The sequence below is a fragment of the Triticum urartu genome, chromosome 5 (genome assembly GCF_003073215.2).
Source record: "Triticum urartu cultivar G1812 chromosome 5, Tu2.1, whole genome shotgun sequence".
Classification (NCBI taxonomy): Eukaryota; Viridiplantae; Streptophyta; class Magnoliopsida; order Poales; family Poaceae; genus Triticum; species Triticum urartu.
In genome coordinates, this window is record NC_053026.1 from 591,923,638 (window position 1) to 591,934,505 (window position 10,868).

General features: G+C 44.2%; 1 protein-coding gene across 1 annotated transcript; it reads right to left on the reverse strand.

The window, feature by feature from the left end:
• Positions 1-243: 243 nt before the first annotated feature.
• Positions 244-1,548, reverse strand: LOC125506186 (two-component response regulator ORR42-like). The gene is made up of 3 exons (XM_048671050.1): positions 1,478-1,548; positions 695-916; positions 244-570 (listed from the first exon to the last, which is right to left on the reverse strand). Exons 2-3 carry the CDS (start codon positions 908-910, stop codon positions 439-441), a joined length of 348 nt encoding a protein of 115 aa, XP_048527007.1. The 5' UTR covers positions 911-916; positions 1,478-1,548; the 3' UTR covers positions 244-438.
• Between the last annotated feature and the right edge of the window lie 9,320 nt (positions 1,549-10,868).

Below are 10,868 nucleotides of genomic sequence, written 5' to 3' on the forward strand. Positions count from 1 at the left end.
AAAAATCAATGTCTCACGAAATGTTAAAACAATGTCAATTAGCTTTGAGCCTCTCTCCTACAAATTACGCAAAACATACCCTCGATTAAAGTTGGCAAATAAATTATGTAACTATTTCTTTCGAGTATTTTTTTATCAAAGTGATAATGGACAAAACATTGCGCCCTATTTATATTGGTGCCAATCAATAAATATATCAATGCCTTGGAATCAAGGGTAGCGTCTCATGTTCTTCTTGCTTGGAACGAACGAACTTTAACATTAATCTTTCAAAATGATACAACACAATGAAACTAAACAACACGACAATGCATACATAAGAAAACATAGTTCCAGGAGCAGAAAAACATTTCCTCCATCACTCAAGGAAGTTGGATTGTGCTAGACCATGGTGTTCTTCTTCTTGTTCATGACTTCCTTAATTATAGACTTGAGATCCTAAACCTTGATTGGTTTGGGCACAAAAACATCAGCAGCAGCACTTATGAACACCTCCATGGCATCGTCATCAGCTGACATCCCAACAATCTTCACATCAGTTTCCCCCATAGCACGAATCTTTACAACTGCCTGTTAAGAAACACAATAAAAGAATTTTTAGTTTATTTTCAAACTTAAAACAAGGACTTATGTTCAGATCAATACATTTCTAAAAATTGTAAAACATTGAAAATCCAAAGGGGAAGCTAAGCACCTCAGGACTAGTCATGATGGGCATGTCCTTATCACAAAAAATAATGTCAAACTTCTTCCCCTCAAGGAATAGGTCAACTGCTTCTTTTCCATTCACGGCGAGAGTAATCTCACATTGAAAATTACGCAACTTTGCCGAGAGGACCATCCTTTGAACTGTGGTGTCCTCAACAACTAGGGCCTTCATAAAGGAGGATCCTTGGGCCTTGGATGCCATGATCAGCTAAACATATTTGAAAATAGAACAAAGAATTAGTTATTCCCAATAGGATAAGGAAATTAGTTATTCCCTTACACACTCATGCCAAATACACAAAGGAGATTGTTATTCTTGAAAAGAGTCAACACAAAAACATAATATTACTTAGTGACATCATAGTTTCACTAATATAGAAGTCCCAAAACATGATGAAAAGTAACAGAAGAAATCTGGTACCTTCCGTCATATAGATTGATCGATTGTTATATGCATGATTAATTTTGCATGTTCTTTCTATTTATGAAATCATGTTGCTCCAAAAATAGATGCAGCCAAATAAGATCAACATAGAAAATAAACCATCAAATGGCAACACGTATATATAGAGAGGCATAAACATGGATGTCAACACAAGTGTACTATATAGATCAAATGAACTACTTACACCACACACATATATAACCTCACCTCTTGTAAACTCGTGTATATAATACATGGATACAAAAACTATAAAGGGTGGATAATGGAAAAAGATCGAGAAACAAAGGATGGAATAGGGATATGAAGGCTAAGGCTGGAACTTACAGTGGAGGAGATGGAGGACGAGGCGTTCGAGGAGGAAGAGAATGGAGATCTTTCCGCTCTTGCTGCTTGACTGCTTGCTGCAGTGTGCCTTGTACCCCGATTATGTTGTGTTATATATAGCGGGCCGAAGGGGAGAATTAGCTCATGGCTAGCCAATCTCCATTACCTTCATGATGCAAAAATCCGCACCGCTCTCCACTCAAATAAATGTGGCAAACCAATATTGGAAGATTTTATTAAATAATGATCCATCTTTCTAGATATGCAATATTGCCAGCTTCTATATTTATAGAGGGGTGTGTTGAGTAGCATGAGAGAGGTGGTGGAGGGTGGATGGGAAGAAGCAACGGCGAAGTAGAGTATCAGGGGAGAGTGACGATCATCGGTGGGTGGGATAAGAAGGATTATAAATGTTCATATATTGAAATATATTGCATAAATGCAAGGAAATGCTTTATAGTAACATGTTAAAAACAATATATCACAAAACATTAGGAAATCTAAAGAGATCCTCACCTTTCTCCTACGAATTATGCAAAAACAATATTAAACTCATTAAATAAATATATCTAACTATTTACTTTTTTGATATTTGTTTATATATGTGTCAATGGGAAATATGCATGCTACTTATTACATTGCATAGTGTCATTTTATATGTCTCCAATGTATCTATAGCACCTTGTTTGGGTGCAGTGAAGTACCACTCTATCCAGATAGAAAGCCGCACACGCCACCACAAGAAATCAACTTGGTGTATCCAAGAGTAAAAGGATAGAAAACATTGAACAAAAGAGTGCTTTATTGATCAACAATGTACTGAGGTCAGAGCAGTCACTACAAAAAAGACACATATGTGACATTATCACCCAAATGAAAACTTGTTCTGTCATGGAAGTGACACTTGCATGATGATAATTGTGACAAAAACACATATCATCGTAAATGTGCTGGGCTCGTACTTCTATGGCAAAAAGTTATGACAAAATGGGTTTTTCGTCCTGGGCGCGTTGGAGTCGCACGTGCATGACATTCTTTGCTTCGTCCATGATGTAAAAGATCATGGTAGAAGTGAGGCCGAGAATTTTTTGGGTATTTCCTAGTACATAGTGGGAAATTGGTTGGTGGTCAGGCCCGGGGGATGCGGTACCAACACTTCGAGGCCCACATATATGACTTGCTATCGCTCGACCCATTGTTTAGCCCCATTTTTTTTGTGTCCCAGTTTCTCCTTGGGTTAAAGGATGAGCTGCGACTAGTGTCCACCTCCTGGCCCTAAGTTACATCACACGAGTGATAACCCACAAGTATAGGGGATTGTTTTTAGTATTTTTTTATAAATAAGAGTGTCAAACCCAATGAGGATCTAAAGGTAGAACAAATATTCCCTGAAGTTCTATCAACCACTGATACAATTCTACACACACTTTAACGTTTGCTTTACCTAGAGCAAGTATGAAACTATTTTGTAGGTGTGATTCTAGAACTAATTTGCAAGAATAAAACTATGAGTACTTTGCGAGATAGTAAAAGTTGGTTGTTTAGTAGAAATTTTTTGTCACACAAGAAAGTTATTTGTCCCTAGGCAATTGATAACTAGACTGGTAATCATTATTGCAATTTTATATGAGGGAGAGCCATGAGCTAATATACTTTCCATACTTGGATCATTTGCACTTCTGATTGGAACTCTAGTGAACATCTGCAACTACTAAAGATCATTAAGGCAAAACCCAACCATAGCATTATGTATCAATTTCTCTTTACTCCCATACGTAACAACCCACTTACTCGGGTATAAATTTCTGACACTCGTCACCCACTATAAGAGAATCATGAACGTATTGCAACACCCTATAGTAGCGTTCCCTCACGTTTGCGCGACATGGACGGCACCATAGGACAACAAAAAAAATATAATATACAACTCAAACCAATCATGATCATCAATCAACCCATAGGACAAAACAGACCTACTCAAAGATCATTGGATAACCACATATCATTGGATAATAATATATACTGTTGAGAACCATGTTTAAGTAGAAAATTGCTGCGGGAGTACAGAGGTGACACCACTGCATAGAGGGGGAGAAAGTTGGTGTTGACGGTAGCAAGGTTGTTGGTGTAGATCACCATTACGATCCTTGTCTCGGCGATGCTCCGACGCCACCGGGAGAGAGTGGGAGAGATCTGCCCTCCTTCTTCTTCTTCCTTGTCCTCCCCCCTAGATGGAAGGAGGGTGTCCCCTCTGGAACATGGCCTCCATGGCGGCGGAGGGGCGAGAGCCCCTCCGAGATTGGATCTCTCTCTTTGTTCTCTTTTGTTTCTCCTTCCTTTTTTTATCTCTTCACCGTTTCTTAAATTCGCGGAGATACATAACTCCGATTGGGCTAAAGAAGGGCAACAACTGCCTTACGAGGTGCCCACTACCCATCATGGAGCGCCACCCCCTAGTGCGCCCTGGTGCCCAGTGGGCCCCTCGAGCTATTGAAAATATGCCCTAGAGGCAATAATATTTTATTATTATATTTCCGCTATTCATAATTAAGAGTTTATATTTCATGATATAACTGCTATGATCCTGGAATATGTGATTAAGTGGAAAACTCATATGCATGTCTGAAATGATAAACGGTAAACAATAGATTCCCGGTCTCGCCTCTAAGACCGGCTCAAGTGTTTTCTGGTGATCATGTTTTCCGGATATTAGGATATTGTTAAGTGTAATGATAGTCCTAAAACAACATTGAGGGTATGACATTAGAAGAATGATCATATTGAATCGATCCAAATACTTGTCTATTATACTATGTGACCATATCATCTGAAATCATCTTATATAACATAGAGTGTTAGCATGTATTTTAGTTCCTCAGACCATGAGAGTGTTTCGGTCACCTTCCTACCGGACGATGGGCTTTGGGGTTTCTCAAACGTCATCTGTAACAAGGTGATCATAACGACAACTTTCAGGCTCATCGGAAAGTTTGACAAGTGACCAGATAGCTCGAGAGTGGGATTTTCTCCTCCGGCGATGGAGAGATATTCTTAGGAGCCTCTTGATGTGATGGCATACATCATCGTCTGGCCGGACGCAGGTGACTACGTCACGGGGATACCAGAACAAGTCAACGAGAAAGAAGAACAAAACCGATAACGGACGCAACAATATAGTGAGCATGGTGATGACTCAAGAGGATACCGATGCACACCGGGTTTTTTAAAGTATTACAAAGCAAAGGGAACATCACATGATAACCAAAGGTTCACTCGAATATCATTCGTATAATCATAGGGACCAATATGGATGTCCACGGTTCCGCTATCGGTCATTGAACGAAAGGGTTTTCGTTCATGTCTATGGTTACCAAACCTATGGGGTCACAAGCTTAAGGAAATGATGATCTATTGAGTGTTAGCAGGACGGGATTAATGAGAATATATTTGCGAAATTGTTTCATTAATATCCAAAATAGTTCCGAGAGGTTCCGGAAGCGTTTCGGGGTCACCGGAAGGGTTTTGGTAAATACCGGGTATTACCGATTAATATATATATGTGGAAAATATTTCCAGAGATGTTAAATTATATATATTATTCTCTAAAATGGTTAGAACAGAAATAATAATTCAATATGAACGGGCCAAATAAGGCCAAGAGGTGGAGAAGAAGTTGGGCCACAAGGGCCCAACAAGACAGGCGCCCCCCTTTCCAAAGGGGGGGAGTCCTACTCCCCCTCCCTTGGCCGGCACCCCAAGGGGCCTCTTTACCCCTTGGTGGCAGCCCCCTCTTCCCCCCAATCCTATATATACTAGAGGATTTCCACCCTATGTAAACACAAGTTTTGGAGCCTCCTTTAGTTGATCTAGTGCACGTTCTAGTTGGTCCTATTTAACTAATTAAAGAGATCCCTGGCCACCTATAATCCTCATAATTAGAAGGCCCGTGTGGTTCTCATATCCTCCCTCTAATTCTCCGGCGACGATTAGCTCTGGACAACGAAGCATTGCTGGATCATGGAGACCGTACGCTTGCAACCAAGTAGAGAGACCGTGCATTCGGTCTTCTGTTTGAGGGATCTTTCATGGGCGGTTCGTGGGGTCATCATCAATGTTTGAGGGACTTCAAGTACGATCTACACCGACTCGTCTACTTCCACTTCACACCCGGAGTCGGTAACAATCATTGATCACAACCCGTTATGCATCTTCATATTTTTCTTGGGTGTTCGTAGGGCGATTTTTTTTGTTTTCTACTACATTTCCCAACACGAGCATCATCTTGTGTTGATTCTTCTTCCAAGAATTGACATATATTCCAAAAAAAATCTCCATAAAGTTTTATCATGTTTGGACTTCGTTTGATATGGATATACGGCAAAACTAAAAATGCAACAAACAGGAACTGTCACTGGGCACTGGATCAATATGCTAGTCTAATAAATCATATAAATTGTTGCCAAAACTATGTGAAAGTTCTATAATATTGGCATGGAATTTTCAAAATTTATAGATACGACGGAGACGTATCAGCATCCCCAACCTTAATTCCTGCTCGTCCACAAGTAGGTAAATGATAAAAAAGATAATTTCTGATGTGGAATGCTACCTAGCATAATCTTAAACATATATCTAATCATGGCATGAATATTAAGACATGGGTGATTCAAAGAAATAGTCTATAATTTGACATAAAGACATCAATACTCAGGCATCCCAACAACTAATCATGTCTTTCAAAATATCAATGTTAAAGAATTGTATCCCTACAAAATCATATAGTCTTGTCATGCTCCATCTTCTTAACACAAAGTATTTATCATGCAAAACCCTGATGACAAGCCGAGCAATTGGTTCACACTTTGTAATGCGCTTTAGCTTTTTCAACCCCCACGCAATACATGAGTGCAAGCCATGGATATAGCACTATCAGTGGAATAGAGTATGATGATAGGGGTAAACATAGAGATGCCAGAAAAGTAAGAAAGTCTCACATCGATGCGACAAATCAACGGGCTATGGAGATGCCCATCAATTGATATCAATGCGAGGAGTAGGGATTTCCATGCAACAGATGCACTGAGAGCTATATGTATGAAGGCTCAAACTGAAAACTAACTGGGTGTGCATCTAACTCTATAATGAAAAATTCCCACTAGTATTTGAAAGTGACAACATAGGAGACTCTCTATATGAAAAACATGGTGCTACTTTGAAGCACAACTGTAGAATTAGCATGCCCCTTCTCTCTTTTTCTCTCATTTTTTTCTTTTTTTCCTTTTTTTCTTGGGCTCTTTTTGGCCTCACTTTTCTCCTCCATTTTCTTTTTGTCCGGAGTCTCATCCCGACTTGTGGGGGAATCATAGCCTCCGTCATCCTTTCCTCACTCGGACATGCTCTAATAATGATGATCATTGTCGGTGTCAAAACCGGCGGGTCTCGGGTAGGGGGTCCCAAACTGTGCGTCTAGGCCGGATGGTAACAGGAGGCAGGGGACACGAAGTTTTACCCAGGTTCGGGCCCTCTCGATGGAGGTAAAACCCTACGTCCTGCTTGATTAATATTGATGATATGGGTATTACAAGAGTTGATCTACCACGAGCTCAGAGAGGCTAAACCCTAGAAGCTAGCCTATGGTATGATTGTTGATGTGTATGTTGTCCTACGGACTAAAACCCTCCGGTTTATATAGACACCGGAGAGGGTTAGGGTTACATAAAGTCGGTTACAACGGTAGGAGATCTGATCATCCGCATCGCCAAGCTTGCCTTCCACGCCAAGGAAAGTCCCTTCCGGACACGGGACGGAGTCTTCAATCTTATATCTTCATAGTCCAGGAGTCCGGCTGAAGGTATAGTTCGGCTATCCGAACACCCCCTAATCCAAGACTCCCTCAGTAGCCCCCGAACCAGACTTCAATGACGATGAGTCTGGCGCGCAGATTGTCTTTGGCATTGCAAGGCGGGTTCTCCTCCGAATTTCGTGTACCTGTTTGAATAAAGTCTGGTTTCTCGTAGATGTTGCGCTCCTTGGCTTCTACGCCCAATAATGGACGTTTTCCACATGTCAAACGAATATGAAAAGTCTGAGTGTTTTTACGTTCACACCCCTAGCCGCGTAAATGAGTTGCCCTTTTTAAGGGGACGAGGATTTAGATCCAATCCACACCTTCTCCCCTCCACGAGTGTCCATCAAAGCGCATCCGACAAAGGTCCATTCCACCATGGCCAGCCGCCGCAACTCCTCCGCTTGCCCTTCTAGCCCTAAGCCTGGATATTGGGAGAGATGTTCTACTCCGCATAGCGAGCTAGTGACGCTTCAGACCAAGGGATTTCTCCCCCCGGCCTATATGGTCCCGGTCCGAGACGGTCTTGCCGTCTACAACGGCGGAGAGCAAGCAGAGAATGCCCCTAATCCATCCAAAGGAGAGCGGGTGTGCCTTGTCCCTTACTTGATAAGAGGGCTCGGATTTCCCATCCACCTGTTTCTCCGGGGGCTGCTGGAGTTCTACGGCCTCCAGCTACATCATCTCACGCCTGTCTCAGTATTGCATATCTCGGGCTTTGTAGCCCTCTGCGAGCTGTTCTTGGGTATTGAAGCTCATTTCGGACTATGGAAGGAGCTATTTTGCCTCGTGCCCCATTCCAAGGAAGGGTCAATGTATCAAGTGGGCGGAGCCTAAGTATGGCGTATCGCCGGGACCGGATATCTGCCCGGAACCCCAACGAAGGCGTCCGAAGACTGGCCCTCGGAATGGTTCTATATAGAAGACGTCCCGCTGCCGGATCCTGTCCGGATCGGCCTCCCAGAGTTCAATAGTGTTCCTTTAAAGAAGCGCCTAAGCTGGGATCCACGGAGCCCTCAAAGGGAAAGTGACAGGGACATCGTTTATCTCATGGGCCGAATAAGATTGCTGGCCCATTCCGGACTAACCATGATTGGAGTTATGGCCGAATGCATCATGCGGGGGGTGCAGCCGCTTCAGTACAGAAGCCACCCCATGTGGGATTTCAACGGGGAGGACGACGCCACCCGCTACGGACGCAAAGGGCCAGATTCAGTTGCCGCTCTATTAAAGATCTTGTCCACTTTATACAAGGGAGAAGAGGAGGAATTTCTCCGCGTCAACCCACAGGGTGGATTCTCTATGCACAATCCCCCAAGCTGGGTAAGTGGTCGCATTTACTTGCTCATCCGTTTAGTGTTCCCATTGTTAAATACTTAGTCTGAGACTTCAACACAGGAACTGCGCCGGGCCGTTAAGGACATAAGCAGCCCGCCTCCACAACCCGAGGACCCAGGACGGTCTCTCGACCCGGCCTCTCAAGAGGATCCGGACATATCTGTGGAGCTGATTGATGGAGTGTTCCATCAGTTGAGCGAGGACAACACCTTGGTGGCCATTACGGCCGATTACCCAGGGCTAATCCGAACACCCCAGGTACCTGAGACCGAAGTCCCTGTACCCCGGACAGGGGTCCGTCCACGCGTGTTTAATTTCTTGATTGCAACTAAACTTTGCAGGGGAGGTTTTTGAGGCAGAAGGCCGAACCTGCGGCGACAAACCAACCAGGGGCCGCAGGGCCCCATGGGCAGAAAAGAGGTGCAGTCCGGACCGAGGCATCAGCGCGAAGGTATGGAACGCCCCTTTATCCCAGTTGTTATACCTTCGAGGCACATTTGACACTAGTGCCCTTTTCAGGACAAAGAGACCTCACCGGACTATATCCGGAGAGGCTGCTAATCACGCCTCCACCAGCCAGGCTCGAAAGCCTGGTCCGGGGGCGGAAGTGAACGCCAGGCGTGTGCCATATGTTCCTCCAATGGAGGATTCGGACGGGTTATTTGCAACCTACTCAGAGGTGGAAAGTGCCATGAACCACAGGCGTCGTCAGACAATTATTCGCGACGCTTGCTTCTCCCAAGAGGCATTAGATGCCATCAATTCGGGAGATGCGCACCTCTGTGCCGCTCAAAATGGTCTAGCCAGAGCCACGGAGCAATATGTAAAAGACATACAGGTAAGAAAATTTTGGTAAATATATATGTAGCAGTAGCCCCCGAGACTGAAAACAGTTAGAATAACTGGTTTAAGGATCATTTGAAATGCAGGTTCTTACAGAAAAGAATTCCCTACTGTCCCAGGAGCTGGAAGAGTGCAAGGCCCAACTGGAGGCCGCACTAGCCGCGGCAGGGGAGCCTAAGGAGACCCCCTCTGGTAATATACATTTCGAAAGATAGGTATGTGGCGAAGCACGGTTGTGGTGCGAATCTGACAAATAAAATTGCAGATGGCGCCGGATTGAATCCGGAAAGGCAACACCTCGAACGCAAACTAAAGGCTGGTGAGAGGGTGCTATTAAAGGTGATGGGGGAGAAGAACGTTCTCCAAGATGCCAACACCCGGCTGGGCGTCAAGCTAAAAGATGTTTGTGCCCAGCTGTCAGACTCCGTGGAGGAGAATCAGCGGCTTCGGCGCGGCATATTTAGTAAGTGCTTGAACGAACCTTTTAAAAGAAAGTTCGGCGGTGCCGTCGATTAACAGAGCAATATCCATAGGTATGTTAACAGGTCGTCCTGCAGAGGAGATGCCCGGTTCTACAGGTGACCTTCTTCCCGAGCTCTTGCAATTGCTCGATCGAGTTCGGCAGGCGATGCGAGGCATCACCCAGGTCCTGTGGCCATCCGTCTCCATGCCCGAAGGTCTTGGAGAGCTTGCGGAGAAGCTGAGGGGAGCACGGCGACGCTTCCAGTTGTGGAAGATATCAGCCTGCCGTCAAGGGCTAGGGAGGCCTGGGCCATGGTGAAGATGCGGTATTCATAGGCCGACCCCAACCATATGGGCGAGGTTGGTCCTGTAGGGCCCGATGGGAAGGAGATCCCTGTGAGCTTAGTATACGGCCAAGTAGAGTTGGCCGCAAAGTATTCCCGACAGGACTGTAAATTAGACAGCCCGTTAGATGGTATTGAAGAGGAGTACACTCAGTCAAAATGACTATGTAATTTAATTGACATTTATAATGCCTTCTAGCCGGATTGTAGATCATTTGTCATGGCCGACCTTTTCGCTTCAGCCTCGAGACCTAACGGTCCGGAGTGTGTCCGAATTCCCATGCGGTTATATAGGAATCGGGGAATGCGTGGAGACCAGGCGTAGGTGTCATTATGGCATGAACAGACAAGTGCCCGACTAGTTATGTTATATTACATGGTTAGTAAGAAACATCTTCCAGGGAGAATAGTTCCGTTAGGGGTTCCTTTCCCTGGGAGGCACGCCCTAAAGTGCAAGTCCATGTTGCGAAGAGAAACGCAGGAAAAACATCTGGGGGCACGTGGAAGTTTGACACATGTGTTGCGTGTGAAGTCCGTAGAAATAAGCTTCTGTCGAAAG

Coding starts and splice junctions, on each gene's coding strand:
- LOC125506186 (XM_048671050.1), bottom strand. CDS start 910: ATGGCATCCAAGGCCCAAGGATCCTCCTTTATGAAGGCCCTAGTTGTT. Junction 571..694: donor CCATCATGACTAGTCCTGAG/GTGCTTAGCTTC, acceptor GTTTCTTAACAG/GCAGTTGTAAAGATTCGTGC.